The following is a 20,495-nucleotide window of genomic DNA, read 5'->3' as shown; positions in this document are numbered from 1 at the left end:
CTAATCAACGCTTGGAGCCTCAGTCTGATAAGTATTGTCCACACGGCAGATCGCGAGACCCGATACCAACAAAACCTTGTGCGGTTACAATTCACCCTTATTCCTATTTATTTTTCCTTTCAATGCTCTATCTTTTCATGTCCCAGTCAGTACTTATTCATTTCTGTATAAAGGGGTCTCATAACTAGAGCACGGATTATATGCACTAAAAAGTGCCAAAATATGCATTAAAAGTGCCAAAATATGCATTAAATATGCCGAAATATGCATTAAATATGCCGAAATATGCATTAAATATGCCGAAATATGCATTAAAAAATGCCAAAATATGCATTAAAAAAATGCCGAAATATGCATTAAAAAACGTTGAAATTATGCATTAAAACGCTAACATATTAAAAACAAATCCATCTGTGATAATGCAATAAAATAATGACACTTAGAATGGAAAGTATGGCACTAAAAATAAAATTGAAGCAAAAATGAAAAAAATTTGCCGAAAGTGAAAAAAAAATTCAAAAATTGTCAAAATATGCATTTAAAATGCTGAATTATGCATTTGTTGAAAATGTTGAAATATGGGTTTAAAATTTTCGAAATATGCATAAAATAAAAAAATATGTCTTAAAAATTCTTCAATATGCCCTAAACAGCATTTATAGGAATATTAAAAAAAGATGTAAAATGAAAAAAAAAATATGCATTCAAAAATACTGAAGTTTTCCCCTGGAGAGGGAAAATATGCGTAAAAATGAAAAAGAAAGTGCATTTGAAAATCGGGGAAACATGACAAAAAAAAATTCACAAAAATGAAAAAAAAACATAAAAATTAAAAAATTCACAAAAATTAAAAAAACGCATAAAAATTAAAAAAGCATAAAAATTAAAAAAGCAAAAAAATTAAAAAAAAACAAAAATTAAAAAATGCACAGAAATGAAAAATATGCGCAAAAAAATGAAATATTTAGATTTGAAGAAAGAAAAAACGTGAATTTTTTTTTTTTTTAGAAGTGCAAAAATTTGAAAACGCCTAAAAATGTGCCCTAAACTGGACTTGGGGGGGGAACAGACCCCCAAGTCCGTCCGTCCCCCCTCGCTACGCCCTTGCCATATTTCATTGAGAAAATGTAAACTGGGATCGTAAATATGATAAAATACGGAATATCGCCAATGGTGATCAAATATGTTGCTAGAAGTAGGAACAATCACCAATTGTTATTAAAATTGCTGAAAAAACGTTGAACCTCACAAATATCTGAGATGAATATTTATATTTTTTGCCATAATTATCATAATGCAATTTATATATGTATATATATAATGAAGACACTTTCTATTCACGACTTCAATAAATATTAAAAATCCAAATAAACTTGGAATACGGGAAAAATGTATAAAACAAAAATCGAAACAAACAATATTACAGGGATGCCCCGTAATACGGGACACAAGTGGTCTATCAATTTGTTTCAGACATTTTACTGGTTCTTGGACTCTGAAAGTTTGAGAAACGGCAATTATTTAAATAATTTTAAATTTCACAAAAATTAGTTCTATTTCACGTGACTTTCAGTTGAATTTTATTTCACATCTTTCAAGTCCATAGATTCATTATGTACGTTGCTCGAAGTAAATGGGATAAATTCGGTAATTATGTATAATCGCTGACCCTTTCAAAACGTTTGATAATTTTTTTTTTAATTGGACAAAACACGTTACAAAATACAAAAGAAAGACGGATGACAAGACAAAAATACATAAGAAATAAACAAAAATGGACATACATATATACCCACTTTGTGACCCTCAAGGGACTACTTGTCCAATTGTGACCCTCAAGGGAATACTTGTCCAATTGTGACCCTCAAGGGACTACTTGTCCAATTGTGACCCTCAAGGGACTACTTGTTAATATTAAAGCCAGGGTCTGAAACCGGAAAAAACGAACTCTGATTTAACGAATTTTTTCAAACATCTCCGAATTAACTTTTAAAAATTCTGAAATCGGATCTCGATATAATGAACTCCTGTTTAACAAATTTTACGACTGTACCCCGATATAACAAATTATTTGTATTCAACAATTCTTTGATTTAATGAATTTTTACAAGTTTTTGTGCATATATAAAATCAGACCCAATATAATAAACATATAACCCAATATAATATAATATATAATAAACCCAATATAATATAATATATAATAAACCCAATATAATATAATATATAATAAACCCAATATAATATAATATATAATAAACCCAATATAATATATAATAAATCCTATTTAACGAGTTCTACAATTGCATCCCGATATAATGAACTTGGACCCTGAAAGATTGAGAAACGGCAATTATTTAAATAATTTTAAATTTTACAAAAATTAGTACTATTTCGTGTGATTTTCACTTGGATTTTATTTCACATCTTATTAAGTCCATAGATTCATAATATAGGTTACTCGCAGTAAATGGGATAGGCATTAATTAACAAATTTTACGATCGTACCCCGATGTTACGTATCATTTTATCAAATTATCATTACGTATAACGTCTTTTAGTTCATTATATCGGGAATTTATCACATTTACCAACGACGTTTGGATATTATGCATAATCGCCAGTAAAAGTGAGACATTTATCAAACTTACCGAGACAATTGGTGATTATGCATAATAACAGGCAATTATGCATAAAAACCGATTTATCACATTTACCTATTATATGGGCTATTATAACATACAGTGTGTTACGAGGCAAGTTTGACAAATCCGGTTATTATGCATAATCGCCGAGCATTTTATTAAGTATGACAAATTTCCCTTATTTATCATTTTTACCGGCGATTATGCATAGTATTCAAGTGTCGTCGGTGGTAGATTTGATAAATTTTATTAAATTAATCTCTTTTACCGGCGATTATGCACAGAGAGAGAGTACCCAAGAGCGTCGTTGGTAAATTTAATGAGTACTAAAAAAATGATCTGTTTTACCGGTGACAATACATAATATTCAAGCGTCTCGCGTCGTTGGTAAACATGATGAATCGTACTATATGATATAGGCTATATGTGATAATTCATACATGTACCGTATCATTATATCGGGGTCCGACTAGATTCATCACACATACTAGAATCATTCGGAATTTTTACCATGTTTATCAAATTCACCAATTACACTAGGGTTTTATACATAATCACAGAAAAAGGCGGTAAATTCTAAGTATTAATCAAATTTACCAATGACACTTGGTTATTATCCATAATCGCCGGTAAAAGTTGTCAGTTTTTTAGTATTTAAAAAAAAATCAACGCTGCGCGGCGCACTTGAATATTATGCATATTCACCGGTGAAAGTGATAAATTTGTCAAACTTACCAAGACGATTGGTAAGTATGCATAATAACATATTTATCACATTTATCGTAACACATGCAAAGAAAAAAAAAATGAATCCTCTAATTGGATGCATAATCGCCGGTAAATGTGACAATGTTTTCAGTATTTATAAAATCCACCAACGACGCGTGGGTATTATGCATGATCTGCGGTAAAAGTGGTAATTTTTTTAGTATTTATGAAACTTACCTGCGACGCTTGGGTATTTTGCATATTCACGGGTAAAAGTGATAAATTTATCAAACTCACCAAGACGATTGGTAAGTGTGGTTATTATGCATAATAACCGATTTATCACATTCACCGTAATATATACGAGAAAAAAAAAAGGATCATCATTGGATCATGCACTGACCCTTCTGATCATGACCAAACCATCCTTCGGCCAGCTCACCGTTAGTGCATCGTCATCATCCTCTGTAGCCCCCCGCGATCCATAATCTCTTACTCATTGGGAAAAGCATATCAATCTTCTGATGGGGGTTGTGACAGCATCAACCCAGGCGTCCAAAAGAACCACTTGACCAGCAGTTCCTTCTCTTCAACCCGGTGGTGCCCTCGAAACCATTTCCTACCCTGACATGTCCACGCCTATGTCTGTGGTTCATTTTGGAAAAAAATTTCCTATTCGTTTTGCGGGTTCTCCTCCCCAATGAAAATGAAAGAGTTAAGGGTTACAACAGTTTGGTCTGGGCAATAGATTTACTAATAAGGGAAAAAAAATTATTTTCATATTTTGATTTGTTTCAGCGGTGAGTAAAATTCAGAAAGTTTATTTGATTCCATTTGAAAAAAAATGGAAAAAATACCTTAAAATGTAAAATACCCTTTTCCAAGAATTTCTTAGCGCCATGCATAGGCGTACGCAGAATTTGATCAGGGGGTGTTTACGGTTTTTCCTTGGCTCAGGGCGAACGGGGGGGGGGGTTAGAACCCCAAAACCCCCTCTTGCGTACGCCAATGGTGCCATGTAGTTGCTAAAATCCAGTAAGTGCTATAAATAAGTGTTCTTTAACCGCTGATGCACAGTGCCTGTCCGCGAAACATTTTAACCGATTTATACACTTACTATATAATTTTAAAATTTAATTTAAATATTATATCATCTATCTATATCCGCAAATTATTTTTCCTATTTACGGTATCTATTTCTTTTGCCGGCCCTTAAATTATTTTTCCCATTTTATTGATTTTTGTCGGTCAAATTATGTCTGTCATTTATCTATTTTTTCCGGTCCTCCAATTATTCACATCCCATTTATCTATTTCCTTTGGTCCTTAAATTATTTATCCCATTTATTTACATATTTTCGCCGGTGTTAAATTATTTCTCCCATTTGTCTATTTTTTGCTGGTCCTCAAATTATTCCTCCCATTTATCAATATTTTGCCCATCCGCAAAGTATTTCTCGCATTCATTTATTTTTTTCTGGTACACAAATTATTTCTCAATTATGCAAATTAAATTCAATTCAATTTAATTCAATTTTTTCAATTATTATTCAATAATTTTGTGCCTTCCGTAAATTATTTCTCTCATTTATTTATTTCATTTGTAGACTTCGCCTGCGCTCAGATTATTTCTCCTATTTATTTATCTTACGCCGGTCCGCAAAATAATTTTCATATTTTTGCTGGCCCGCAGTTGTGTTGTAAAAAAGTTGAAGAACACTGCCATAAATGATAGGCCTATTTGGCTGCAAAATTGGAATATATTATATTTAAATTTCTTAAAGAAATATATTTCAGTATTATACAATTCAGTAAAATATATTGTCTCGTCTATATATATTTTATTACTATTATATAATGTATTGGGAATTTTAAAACCAGAATATATTTAAGAAGAAAAATTTCTCCATTTAAACATTGGTGTTAAAATTTAGATGGAATTCAATTACTTTTCTTTATCGTGTTCTTATAAGGTCAAACATTTTGGAATTTTAGTAATGAAATTATTGAGAGGAAAATTATCTAATTAATCGTATTAGAGAGAGAATATGTAAATGCATTGTCGCCAAAAATGGTAAACATTAAGAATACATTTTCCCATTGCTCTCTTTTTCCTGTCTCTTGATATCATTCAACCATAGCTGAAGTTCCCACGTACAAGCACACACACACACACTCGCAGTAAGACTCATACCAACTGGAGACTCATTTAGACTCACTCTCTTGTTCTTTTTCCCCTTGAAAACAGGTCCCGTCTAGATAGAGCCCGTCATTGGCCCTCACCCTCTTCCACGTGACAAGGGTGGCCCTCGCCGAAGCACCACCATCATCAACATCATCGTCCTCATCATCACCATCAACAATATCATCATCATCATCACCACCACCAGCCGCAACCCCCCTCTCACCACCGCTTCCGAGCAGCAAGAATAACAACAGCAGCAGCATACATGCTCTCGAAATGAAGGATTGGACTGGAATTTGAGAGCAACATCTGTGATGCCCTACGAAAATTCGTATTCTCCCTACGAAAACAATAAGGACGGTTTTCTAGACTCGGCACCACCACCACCACCACCGCCGTCGTCGTCAGTGACGGTCGTCGTCGGCGAAGAAAACTCGACGGTTTCAGCACTCAGCACCGACATCATCCACTCGCTAAAGATAGAGCCCGCCTCCGATGGCACAAAAAACTTTGCAGAATCTTGCAGCGGTGCCGAAGACAAGTCGCCCGTTTTCAACAAGTTCCTACTCTATTCTTCAACTCCATCCGAATGCTATGCTGCTGCTCCTACTACCATCGCCAGTGACGCCCAGAACTTTTACCCAGTGACGGACGATTGCGTCAATCCTAGCAAATGTGGAAATTTTAACAACTGGAGAATCACCGAGCAATCGAATCTTCCCGCCAATTGTGCACCCGAGTGCGGTGGTGGTGGTGCTATATCATACAGCCCGTCCGGGCTTTTAGTATACCCTACCGATAGAAAGGATGTTTATAACGATCCCGAAAGAAAGATGCCAATGTTTTCCGGAGATGACAGCACCACCGAGATGTTTGTATCCAAATCCATCTACCCATGGATGCTTGACTCCAGACCAAACAAGAACCGACAACAACTCAATCCTCAGGCCAACATCCATCAAGAAAATGACACGGGAGAACAACACATGGAGAATATCGGTAACGGAATTTCATTTGATATCATTATATAAAAATTGTCTTTTTTTGAAACAATTTAAGTAAAAATTTTACTTTTTTAAAGGTTAAAACAAAATTTTAGAAATTTATGGGCAATGTGATAATGAAATCATTTTTCCTATATATAAAATAATAATCATATAAAATAATATCATATAATATATTATATGACACATTCATTGAACTAAACAGCGCTTACTGATAAAAAAAATTTTTGAAAATAAAAACAATATAAATATATTTTTTGAATAATATATTAAAATATCATATTAATATTGAAATAATTAAATAAATTATATGAAAATTTCAAAAACTATCTCGTCTTTGCCATCGACGTGGTTATAATATTATATCTTATTAGATTTCATTTTGTGTGCAAAATTTACCTTGACGTCTTTTATCGCATTTCAATATAATGAAATATTTTTTAAAATCTTTATCTGCCGGATGCAATTCTGGAACTGTCCAAATCGGCCCTAAAGCCGGAGTTTGTGGGATTATGATTTGTAAAAGCATTTGTCAAACGGGGAGGGTTGGGGGTTCCCGAGTTTTCTCAGGGAAGATGGGGAGGAGGGTTCCCGTAAAAATTATTAATGAATATCGGTGACAAATAGTTCCGATATTGTTATGGGATTAGAATAATTCCGAGCGTGCCATTATAATTCTACAAAAGTTTTTAAAAGCCTCCTACCGAAATTGGTCCGGGCTATTACAGCTTTGATCTTATATTATTGTTCATTCAATTTTTTAATATATATACAGGGTGATTACAAAAAAACTACTATCCCGACATATGGGCCCCTAACTATCATACCATTCACAGAAACTGAATGAAATTTTGGCATAAGGTATTGTGATGTATGCGCTCAAGAATGATATGGGAAAACAACAGTGTCACTCTAGCAGTTACGGTTACAGTGAGAAAATTTCGAACATATCAAATGGCAACACCAAGTTTTTTGTATCGGAATGTGATCTCCATTGTGAAAAACCCTAAATAGCGTTGGAATGGCAACTGTAGCATGAAAATCACCGGCGGAAGATAGGCTAAAAGTGAGGACAACCAATAAGGACAGAGAAGCAGCATAAAATAAAGCATTTGATTGTGTTTCACAAATTTTCCACATGACCTTGTGGAGGACTAATCAGGCTGGTATCTCAGCCGAAGAAACGGTGTGACGAATGAAACGAACATTAATGCTCTGGTGCACGGCAAAGTCCTTTTTACTTTTTCCTTGCCTAGCTCCGGGGATTTTCGTGCTACAGGTGCCATTCCAACGCTATTTAGTGTTTTTCAGTATGGAGATCGCATTCCAATACAAAAAACTTGGTGTTGCCATTTGATATTTTCGAAATTTTCTCACTGTAACCGTAACTGTTAGAGTGACACTGTTGTTTTCCATATCATTCTTGAGCGCATACATCAAAATACCTTATGCCAAAATTTCATTCAGTTTCTGTGAATGGTATGATAGTTGGGGGCCCATATGTCGGGATAGTTTTTTTATAATCACCCCGTATTTTTTTGAATCATATATGAAGGGTTCAGCGCACAAGTGAACCAAGTCCATTTTTTTTTCACATTTTTAAATTTTTCATGCAAATAAGCATAAAAGTGTAATATCTTTCATTGCCAGAATGAATCAAGTTTTTAGTTCATTCTAATGCCACATTCTCCGACATTAGAATGGTACACTATAGAGTTGATCATAAAAAAAAACTTCGAGAGCTAATTTCTAGAAATCAGATAAGATGGACTTGACTCACTTTTGCTCCATATGGAAAAGAATGAGTTAAAATAAAATTGTTTTACTATAATTTAGTAGAATCGGATCATTGCCATTGAAAATTTTTCTGCGATGCTCGGCGATTGCCAAACCTTTTTTCAGAGCAGTGTTTCCCGAAATAAGCGATATCGCCCAATGGGGGAGATGGTAGGGGGGGGGGGCAGATGTTACAGATACAGTATAGGATTTTATGTGTTGGTTTAGGAGGATTCACTAAGAACATTTTTTCTGAAAAGTAAGAAGCAAGACAAACTTATCTATAACTGTGTTTCTGAACCTATAGTCTGCAGGCAGCTTGAAAATTCTAATCAAATGAAAATAATGCAACTAATATCAATGACGTTCGTATAGGGTTGAATAGAAAATAAACTGGTGATTCGAAAGAGTATTTCTGGGGTTCCTCGGTATTAAAAGCTGTGAAAACTTCCATGGATGTTTCTAGGGAACTTTCATTGATTTTTCTAGAGAACTTTTATACAGATTGTAGGAGATCTCTAGAACATGGATATTTTTCTAGGAAAATTTGAAAATTGGAATTTTTATACTGCCGCCACTCATAAAAAATCCTAGTTGGTAAAATGTGCGAATTTCTCTGCTATGCAGAAATAAATTTATCCCCTGACAATCGGAGAAAACTTTTTGAGATATCGGTGATCTAATTTTCTCAATTTTTTAATTTCTGCGTCCTGAAATATTTTATGGCAAAAAAATTAGAAAAATTGAGAACTTTAATCAATAATTTTTCTCAGTGAATTTTCTTTCAATTGTTACCACGTGAATTTCTTTCGGTACAATATATAAAGAGCGACTCAAATTTTAAATATAAATACAAGGCCGAAACACGCAATATACCTAAGGCGGCTGAAAAATGATGCCCATAAAAATATGGATGCCAATTTAATTGAAATACAATTAAAACAATATACAGCAACCCGAAATAATAGCAATTATCACGAAAAAAACGAATACACACTAAAATAAAACTAAAAAAAAGTCAAACGATTATGATAAAATAAAATACACTGCCTATAAAAAATTCCGGTTCTAATAACGGATATTTTTTAGTTGGGGCTGAGTAAAAATTATAATTTTCATATTTTTTGGAATAATCAGTTTTTTGGGGGTACAACTACTAAAAAAATTGTACTCTCTTAGCTATCCGATTATTTCGTATTTTATACTTGAATTCTTGAACGAATCACAGAATTTTCATTCCTTACGGCAGTTCTGGTGAAACACCCTGTATATGTAGAATATAAAAAAACAAGACGATGAAATTTTGGCACATGTTTCAGTTTGCAAGTGTTTCAAAAGTCTACTCTTGAGAACTTCTTACATAGAGAAAGAAATAAGAAAAAGAAATCAAGAAAGAGAGAGAGAGAGAGCCCTTTGACAATAATTTTTGCTGCGTGATTTTTCAGAGAACTATTTTTGAAACTTCACCTTCCTTTATATATATAATACATCACTCTCTTTTCTTTACTGTTACTTGAAGTACTCGCTTCGTATTACGAACATCAAGACAAGACAGGGCAAAAAAAATAAACCAACATATACACAAGTTAATGTAAAGAAAAAAGATTTTTTTCTTCTTTTTGCTCCGTTCTTCACATTTACGGTTTGCACGTCCTCTACTTCAATTACAACTGTTGATGTTTGTGGTACACTTGAGACCGAAAAGAAAAAAAAGAAAAATGTCTGAAACACAGTCTGTTGAGTTGTTCTTTTCTCCTCTCTCTTATGATTCTTCTACCACACAGTACGACTGCATCATGCCCAGCTTATGCTGTTAATGCTACGCAGACGTAACACACAGAAACCCGAACGTTTTGCTGTTCTCTGATAGGATGGAACACTCTCAACATCTTTAGATAGTAGAAAAATTGCTCTTTTTCCTACTTCGCCTTCGCAGTCATTTTCTTTTCCAACTGCTAGTGAAAACCATAAAGCTATTCTTGGAAGATACACCCCTCACAAAAAGCGCTGGTACTTCCGGTAACTGCACGTGGTATTTAGGGGGAATATTTTGAATTTAAGGGATCTGATTAAAAATTTTTATCACGTATGTTCAGGTTTACCCGTTAAAATTCAAGCAAGAAAATTATTATTATTATTATTTTTTTTTTTAAACAGAAAATGAACTTTAACGTATTCAGTTTCCTTCCTTTAAATTGTTTTTCGCTCTCTTCAGCTGCTCTGTAAGATACACTGTAAACTGCGAATCAGTGTCGTGGTCACTGGAAAATACTTTATCACTTACTTTGTCGTTGTCTTCAAACTTTTCTCATCTGCATCATTATGGTAGTCAAAATGGTTTTTCACCGCCTTATATATATATATTATATAATCTTCTTATAAACCAGTAAGTGATTCTGATTCAATCTTTTTGTATATTTTGTAAATAACCAGAGAACGTGCATTGGGTTGCCAGACACTATTTTGTTATAAAAAAACGAATTTATGACTAAATGATACGTGTACTTTTTGTTAAAAAATGCACTATGAAAGCAGTGAAATTAAGCTGAGCTAACGAAGGAATAAAATACGTGCTTGGCTTGAGAACATGAATCCACTTTATGAGAAGCATCTTTAGCACTTTCTTGAAGCCTGTTACAGTTGGACAAGTGAAATTTAAAGAAAAGAACCAGAATTATCTTTTGTCTTCAGTCTGAAGATTGATTTCAAATTTAGTGCTCTCTGTGTTGAAATATTACGCGCGTCCACCTACATTTTCAGTTTACCTTACTCTGGTGTTCATTTAAAATACTCATTGCATAAGCAGCACAGCAATGCCACAGGCAGCAATTTCCATAATCATAGTGTTGTAGAAATTAATTTTTTGGTATGGTGGACGTGTGACAGTCGATAGACCATAGGCGTACGCAGAATTTTCTCGAGGGGGGGGGGTTCAGATTTTTTTCCCTTCTGAGGGGGGGTTACTTTTTTTTCCTGCAAAATGACACTATAATCTTGGCTCAAGAAGGGGGGGGGGGGTTGTAAACCCAAAACCCCCCTTTGCGTACGCCAATGCGATAGACCGTCTTAAAATTCATTCACGAGTGTCTGTAGAACAAATCCGTGATTTGTCTAGAGATCACACGATTTTGCCCATAAATGTGGACTTACCTTGAGAATGCGCATACCACGATGCGTGGTATACCACCATTCTTTGAGATGATTGCCAGACGATAAGTATACCATGGATTGTTGGCCGGTAGGGCTAGGGATTCGAGTATTGTGAAAATCAATATACCACGGAAACAACGTCGGTTAACCCAAAATACGAAGAGAAAAACAGCTAGACGTGTTTCGGAACTGTATGAAGTTCCTTCTTCAGTAGCCAAGAAAAATTTAAAGATAGCGAAAAGGCAAATATTCCATGAAGCGAAAGTTACTCGCTGTTCAAGACAAAGAGTCGAAATGATATGACCGGCAAAGATGGTCATTTCGGTTCGTTCGGTCATTTTGTTTTGACTCTTTGTCTTGAACAGCAAGCAACTCCCGCTATAATGAAGTATTTGCCTTTCCGCTATCTTTCAATTTTCCTTAGCTACTGAAGAAAAACTCCATACAGTTACGAAACGCGTCTAGCCGTTGTTCGCATTTTGAGTTAACTGACGTTGTTTCCTTAGTATACTGTCTCACCCAAAAGGTAATTTATTACTATTGTGAACATCATCGAATTTTACATGGAACGACGAGGCAGTCAGGTGATGAGCACCTTTGGTTTTGTAGATCTGGCTAGCGGCTAGGTTCGAGTTCCAGCTGGGTGAGTATATTCATGTCAAAGGCGTGCGAACTTTGGATTTCCATTCAATCAACCCATTGAAGTACAGAATAAGCTTTTATGTCGAGAAATATTTTTGGTAAAAAATCTAATTGTGATAAATTAAATATTATATATTATTATATAACTTATAAAAATAATTATTTTTATAATTCTTCGCCTAGGGTTTTTGAAAAGTATGAAAGAAAAGAGAGAAAGGAAAAATTTTTCTAAACTTGATAATTTACTCCAATTTTACCCTTGTGCCGAAAAAGAAATAATTATTTGTAAGAACTTACTTCCATGATTGTTGTTATATATTTCACTATAATTACATAGCATGCGTGCTTATATTATACATGGAGGCTGTACCAGACGCCATACTGACGACAGCATGATTCATGGTTTCAGTAACTGTGACATCATTTCTCTCGTGCTCGTGTACTGACCAGTATTCGGCAATACGGAACGAAATACTATTACCTACCAGTATCAAATGAACCATGAACAATTGCACATTTGCATAGAATGAATTATCCTCATACTTCCAAAAAAAATCAATCTTTATGGATTTTAAATCATTATAAAATAATGTAGTTTTAAACTAGGCTGGTACAAAAAAGGGACAAAATTATTCATTGAATAAGTATTGTGGTGAAGAGAGAGTACATTCTCCAGCTTTTAATAGTGTGGTTTATCACTTTGAATCGAGAGCCTACAGTAGTCTATTACTCCGAAGTCACGCAATAGGTTGGTCCTACAGAAAGCGCGTAAGTCGAGGTTCAATTTTGCTTACAAATACGTATACATATTAGTTAATACTCACTTAAAGTGCCAAAAGATGTTTAGAGGTGTCGCGAGTTCGATACCCTGTTCGTCCTTGTCAGAAATTATACTGATACAGGGGTACAACCGAAAAGGCGACATGACCACAGAAAAAAATTGCAACCACAGGGAGTCCCACACCGAGGGGTGAGCGCACCAACCTCTCGCACCAAAAAAGATGAAGTTCGGAATCTTCAATAAATTGTAAGTTCCGGTCTAATTAGTCCTCCTCTGCAGACAATGGCCGTGGTGCCACAATGGCCGTGGTGCCACAAAAATGATCAAAAATCAAAATTAGTTAATTGGGATCAAAGAAAAGCATTATGATATTTCCCTAGGACAAAAAATTTTAACTTGCCTTGTAACTGCGATTCGTTGCCTAAAAAAGACGGTTTCCTAAATTCTGCGCAAATGAAAGCAAAGTGTTAAACGCTTTTGAAGCGTTTTGATAGCACCTTGTTTGATTGAAAGAAATAAGCTGTTTGTGTTTAGAGGCAAGAAAACAGTTTTCATCAGCGGATAGAAATAAATTGAGAGCAGCAAATCAGATACATTTTGTCAATAATAAGCATCACGTTATTTAAGACTAGCATTTTTTAGGATTAGCAATAGCGTTGGACTCGGGTATGAAATTGTGACTGCTGCAGAGAAACGGCAGATGCTTTAGAAATCTTGAGATCCCATTTCTAAAATCACTTCGAAGTATTTATCTTCATACGCTGTAAAACCAGTGTTAAAATCAGTGTCGTTTCATTATACAGAGTGATTCCATAATTCCCCTTGCAACATTTTACTGGCGAACCGTTGATCCTAGAGGCATACTTCCAATTAGAAAAAGTATCCAAATAACGTGTAGACCCCAGAAACGTCGTTCATGATGCAAAGGGCTGTATAGTTATTAAAATAAAGAACCAGCTTTTTATACGTACACCCTGCTTTCAAAAACGTAATTAGAAAGTTGTTGCCAGTAAATTGCGGCAAAATGAATTATGGAATCACCCTGTGTATGTTGTTCCGATCGAATAAAATAACTTTTACTTGACTATCCCTTAATAATCTCAGCAGCAATCCCGTGATCAGGCTTGAATTTTATAAATAAGCATTTTTCACAGAAAATTGCGTAACTCCAAAATCGCGCAACTCGGGGTACAGTATTACCGTATAAGGAAATATTTTCCCATTCGATATAAAAATTAAATATGCGTAAAATTTTAAATATTCGATAATATTTGCTTTTAAGAAAAAATTAACCCGTAATATGCCGGCAAAAAAAATATACGACACCCAATATATGCGGCGGAAAATTTTCGTGTTATTTCTCGCCAAATACCCGACAGCACTGGGGAAATGCTTTAGCGAGAAAAATTATGGCCAACATCTCCGTTATCGAGTCTTTTAGTCGTTCGCAGTAGACATTAAATCTTTCAACAGGTCTTTTAAACAGCCAGCAAAGTGCTTGTGGTTCTCTCGTCATTCCTCTCTCTCTCTCTCTGACTCTCTCTCTATGTATTCTCGCTACTGAATTCTCAACCCTCCCGCAGCGCTCTTTAGGCCTTGTGTTTTATAGGCTCTGTCAGAAGAGAAGCTGCGGATAATCGAGAATTTGTGGAGGGAGGGATTTTATCACCTCTCTTTTAGTGGAGCGTTGATAGCCCTATTCTACAAGTGGTTTAGAACCAACTAAATCTCTCTCTTCTCGTCCCTAAGCCGAATATTTATTCGCGGCAAATAAATTCAGCTAAAAGAGGATGGCAAGCGGGGAGAGAAAAAGAAATACTACTGTACCTCAGGGAAAGGGAAGTTCGCAGTTTTGGCGACCATTTTCTCCGATGTTTATGCCATTCACGCGTTTCGACGGTGTAAGCTGCAGGGTGATATCTTCGGTAGTTGGTAACCCTGCTGAGATGAAAACCATAACCATGATCGTTGACCTTGAAAAAGAGTGAAGGCAGAATAAACATTATCTACTTCAGCTCCGACTCTCCGAGATGTCATAACTTGCATTTAATTTGCTTTCCAAAGGTTGCCAAGTATGCAAATGGCTGAAAAGAACCACGTGGTTAGTTTACTGGCCTTTAGATAATATAAAATCATAGGTCACTTAGAACTGAATCAATTAGACTTGTACGTACTCTCTGACCATCTGTTACTCGTCACACATGCACACAACTCCCTATTTTATTATTTTAGAGCCCTGCATTTTTGAGTCAATATTGAATGTTTTGTTTTTCAAGCATAAAAAAAGAGAACTTTGAATCATTGAATTTCTTATTAAAGAGATTTTTTGGGAAAAAAATGCTTCTTAAAACCATGCAAATAAAAAGAATATATTTCCGGGCTAAGTAGCCATTGTCTCGTGGAATTTGACCTTCCAGACATTTCATCCATATCTCCCGGGAACATCATCAGTGGTGGTGGGAGATGATTGGCTATGAAATCCTCGGCTGTCCAGAGACATCTCGCACATGTGGGTGCGAGATCTAATTCCAATAGACCACGGCTCTTTATCCCGGAATTGTTTTCTTATCATGACACTGATCATAAAAAAATCAGAAATTTTTAATTTTTGAAAAAAAATTAATTCTGCGATTATCGCTTCACACAATAATTACCTTTGTCAACTTTTCAATGATTGAGAAACCATACTATTCAGGGAATCTTAACCTTTATCTCGCTTCCCAAATACGGGCACGTGGGCTTCCATCCGTAGTTCGTACAACTTCCTAACAAATACACCTATTACGCCACTGATTTCACTAACATTGGGAAAACAAGCGTTTTATTATATAATAGAGTAACTGCATATTCAATAATCATTTTTTATTTCAAAATAGACCCACTGATAAGTCACAAGGTTGACAGTGTTGTTGAATTTTAGTCACGGCTAAAATATTAAATAATTATAAGTAAGCCTTATTTAGACATATTTTTTCATCTTTTTTCAGCCAACTCGTCGGGCATTTTACTTGTCTTGGCTTTTGTGTATTTGTATTTTCTAAACCATAAAAAATACTGAAAAGGCCGTCTCGCATAAAATTGTATAAAATTTTTCATACAAAAAGATAGAGTTAAACATTGTTTTCCACAAAACAAAAAAAGGAAAAACTTTTAAGAGTAATTATTATCAAAAGCAATTTAATTGACGACGAAGAGCGCAAATAGTCAATAAGTCATCCATTATGTATCACATTAACAACAAAGGTATCGCCCATTATATTTTAAGTCTAACTTAAATACCGAAATCACGCCCAAATAGTCTGTTTATCCGATGACCCTCGTTCACACCCCTTTCAGTCACATTTTCTTCCATCATTCAGAAAGAGGTGATAGGTTATACATGTAATGAATACCTACTCTCAATGCCTTTCCCCTTCAATCTATATTGACACTACCTACCACTTTTGCCACCAGCGAGAGAGAAACCGTTCCGAAAGAGCAAAGTCACCACCCAACCTTAACGATACCATCAAGAAGTTCCAGGAAAATCGTAGGAGTGAAAAGCCGTTAATGATTTGGTTTAGGTCAACTCAGGTCGACTTAAGACAAAGACTCTTCAATAAGACGACTAAAAAAAAGCGATGAAAGGGGTTAAGATGTTTAAAAAAAAAGTCCCTGCAGCTTGTTTTCTCTCATCAAACAAGTTTTTTATATACAGTCAAACTCGGTTGTAACGACAACTCGGCTATAACGTCAATAATTTGCGGACAAGACCGACCGACTCCCATAGAGATAGATAGTGAGATGAGTCTTGCTTGCAGCGTCGATAACAAGTGATGACCTCGGGTATAACGACACTTTTTCGACGCTTTTGCGTCCCTTATAATGTTTTTTTCCCAAAGCTATTGATGAAATTAGAACTTAATAAATTGCGAGGGAATGTTCGTCTGTTTTTCTATTGATACAAAACGTGTTCATGACCCGTACACACACGGGATAATTCCAGTATTTTTCTCTTGATTTTCCCGACTTTTTATAGATTTGTCCCGTTTTTCAATATGAAGTTCACTTTAATTCATAACCGTTACCAAACTCGAGGATGGAAATAATTTGCATAATTCATGAATTTCATTTCTCATATTTCTCATGCTCAACTTTTGCTCGTGAAATAGATTTTATATCACTGCAGACTTCCTGTATGCAATTTTGCCGACAATTGGTAATTTGTTTTGGCGAGAATTGCAAATATCTCGTATTTTTATGTGATCCCGATTTCTCGTATTTTTTCTCGCCAAAATATGGTCACCCTAATCATGATGAAATAAAAATTTCGTATAGGCCCATAGTATTCGACTACATCGGATTATATTTTTCATGCCTAAATGGTCTTGAAAACGCCAAACTGGATTATAACGACAAAATTTCATGGGATCTTCGATATCGTTATAACCAAGTTTGGCTGTACATTATTTTCCTTGTTCCAAATATTTTAGACCAGCGTTTTTTAAACTTTTTAAGGCATGGACCAGTAAAATGTCTGGAAACAATTTGACGAACCACCGGCTTACAGCCCGAGTAGAGCGACCAGATGTCTTATAAAATACGGGGCATATAAATGGAGGAATAAAATGAAATGCATATCGTATACAGGATATCTTAAAAATTTATTGGAATATGTTGGTAAGTTTCATCAGTATTTTCAGCAAAAAAATACTTCGAAAATTTTGACCGGATGTCATTGTCATGAGGCACTTTCTGCACTTGAGCTTATGCGTTAAGACGGTACTGGCAACAATTGAAGTGTTCGGTCGTACAACGGTCTATGTCATTTTTTCGAACTTAAGAGCAGACAATAAAAGTCATCGCTGAAATGGAGAAACATTTTTTGCATGGGATTGCAGCTGTGTAAAGTTGTATAGCAACTATATCTGTTGGTTTCTGCAGGAACGTACTTTAGGAACGTGTAACAGAAGCTGTATGGAACGTTATTCAGTCAAGAAACCAATTTAGACCGTTATTTGGCCAAACGTTTCAATGCAGGGCCGCAGCATGCCTTCTCGATGCCCCGGGGCAGAATTTTTCTTCAGGTCCCTCCGATAGGATTATAATAAAAATAGAAGAAAATTTTTTGTGGGGCCTCCATTTTGCTCGGGGCCCTGGGGCAGTGCTCCGATTGCCCTAGCCTAGTTACTGGCCTGTTTCAATTAGTGATTTTGTTATGTTAGACGTCGTTTGTATTTTACTGTATTTTAGATCCCAATTTCCCTTACTTTTCATAACCACCTGGTCATGATGAATTTTTTTATGTCGTGAAATACATTTCAGTTTACTAAGATTTGCAGCAGCCCTTCATTTGTCCACCCTTCGATGATTTTAGCGATAATTAGTAGATTTGTCGTAAGTTTTTTTTGTGGCCGATGAGATATGATTACCCTGAGTATGAAATGGGCCGTGTAATATTTGAGCCCATAATAACTCACATCAATTAAAATTGAATAGTTTTTCATTTATTTTCAATTAAATGATCAAGTTTCAATTTGATCATCAATCAATGCCTGCGGATCATAGGTTGAGAAATGTGCTATTTTAGACTTTTCCTATTTCACCTTTATATCTGTTTCTTTCTACGCTTCGTTCCCGAAATTGACAATACCACATTTGACGCCGGAATCCATGGGAACAGGACCGACGCCAGGCATGAGACGACTGCGCCCGAGTTGCGCAGTTGTAATATGCTCGTTTTCTACTATGAAGGTTGCCGTCAAGGTCCATGGGTCCGAATACAGCCGAAAGATCATCCGAAACAAGTTCTTTACCTATCGAGTCTAGGGCGACGACCGATAGATGGCGTCTTCATTTCCCACCCAACTCCACAGGTTGGAAATTGCCATATGGCGATATATGGCCGGAGTTGGTTTACTGTGAAGCAGGCACGAGGCGACATTCTTCATGCCAATTTTTTTTGTGACAGTGTTTTCACTCTCGCAGGTTTTTGGTCATCGAAATCATTTTGAGGGGTAAATTCCTATCTCAAGGGTGGCAAAATATTATTCATCTCAGGCGGCAGAATTTCTAGGATCGGCCCTATATGAGAACGATCTAACTCCCAGTTAGAACTTGAAATCTTACTATCTCGTGGAATTCATGGAGAGAGACAGAGAGAAACACAGAGGCAAAACAAATCCGTTTCGATCCTCAAGGTCAGAAACGGACAACAATACCATTGAACATCGTGGAACTCTCAGACATCCTACAGCATTTTTTCATATTTTTTCACGTTTATGCGGTTCCTGTAATTTCTAAAAAAAATTCAAATTTCTATCGATATTAATTATCATTAGAGAAGAAAACCATAAAGCTATTATTTTCCCACAAATGAATAAATTTCGAGAGAAATTGATAAAAATAAAATTGAAGCCAAGGGTGTGACGAGAAAATTATACGTTTATAACCCGTAGAAATTATATATTTTAGTATTGATTTTTTATTTGTTTAAAAGTCTTGGGAGGTCTTGAATCAATCCAGAGATTCCTTGGGAAAGTTTCGAATCCACGGATCATTTATTTCACAGTTCTATTTCTGTTTTAAAATATATTTTTTTATTTGCAATGTTTTCTCGATTTTATTGTGTTCAGTGAAGTGAGTATAATATTAAGTGACGTCTAAAAAATAATAAATTTAAAAATATATAGTAAAATATATAAATATTGAAATATAAAAAAACAAAACTTTTAACGATTGACTATTATTAGCATAACTGAATGTATCGAAATTAAATTAATTAATTTTAGGGTGCGGCATCACAGGTTCCTTAGACATCCTCCAAAATAATCAAAGAACGTAAAGTGACCAAAATGATTCAATTTTTTTAGTGAAGATTCATATAAATTAATGTCTGATTAGTTTCATAAAAAAATTCTTACTAGGTGTACAGAAATTTTTAAATATATTCAGCTGCCAACATTGATTTTATATAAATATTCATAAAACAGTTTTGCAATTTAATTATTTTGAAGAATTTATAATTTAATAATTTTGAAGAATTTATAATTTAATAATTTTGAAGAATTTATAATTTAATAATTTTGAAGAATTTATAATTTAATAATTTTGAAGAATTTATAATTTAATAATTTTGAAGAATTTATAATTTAATAATTTTGAAGAATTTATAATTTAATAATTTTGAAGAATTTATAATTTAATAATTTCAATGAAGAATCATTTTATATCAAGTAGACTTATATAAATTCTTACCAATTATACTTCGAATATAAGTCATTACAACAGTTTAAATAGGGAATTATCTTTTTTTCAAATAAAATTTATTACTCACAATTTAGTATATTGTTTATTTATATAATTATATCAATAATAACATAAATTGAAAAAAATTCAAGCCCTCTATGTAATATGGAATACATTTCTTATAAACTTCGTAAATATTTTAAAAATATGTAAAAATATTTATTTCTTACGACGAAATTACACTATAAAGGTTTGATAAAAGTTCTTTTAGAAAACTTGAAAAATTCAATCAATAAGCGCAACTGTTATATTTGAGCGAATGTAACCAATTTTATACGTACCACCAGTTTATACGTACAATATACGTAATACAATAC

The 20,495-nt window shown here is 34.5% G+C and overlaps 1 protein-coding gene and 1 long non-coding RNA gene across 3 annotated transcripts in view; one reads left to right on the top strand and one right to left on the bottom strand.

Annotated features, from left to right (window-relative positions):
- LOC149073490 (uncharacterized) overlaps positions 1–20,495 on the bottom strand; it is a 179,223-nt gene that overhangs the window by 44,014 nt on the left and 114,714 nt on the right. The gene's annotated exons all lie outside the window — the stretch shown is intronic.
- The window catches only part of LOC149073491 (uncharacterized), a 61,496-nt gene that overhangs the window by 23,829 nt on the left and 17,172 nt on the right, over positions 1–20,495 (top strand). For both annotated transcript variants that reach the window (XM_089246620.1, XM_089246619.1), the window contains exon 2: positions 5,602–6,537. In XM_089246620.1, coding sequence (XP_089102746.1) covers positions 5,853–6,537 — 685 coding nt within the window. In that variant the 5' untranslated portion in view covers positions 5,602–5,852. The remainder of the gene's footprint in view (positions 1–5,601; positions 6,538–20,495) is intronic.

Source organism: Pholcus phalangioides, unplaced genomic scaffold (assembly GCF_987345545.1).
Source record: "Pholcus phalangioides strain wild (caught in Gottingen) unplaced genomic scaffold, Ppha-v1.0 ptg000017l_1, whole genome shotgun sequence".
In the NCBI taxonomy this organism is placed as follows: Eukaryota; Metazoa; Arthropoda; class Arachnida; order Araneae; family Pholcidae; genus Pholcus; species Pholcus phalangioides.
Note: the sequence above shows the minus strand (reverse complement) of the source record. Positions and strands in the feature narration are given on the sequence as shown.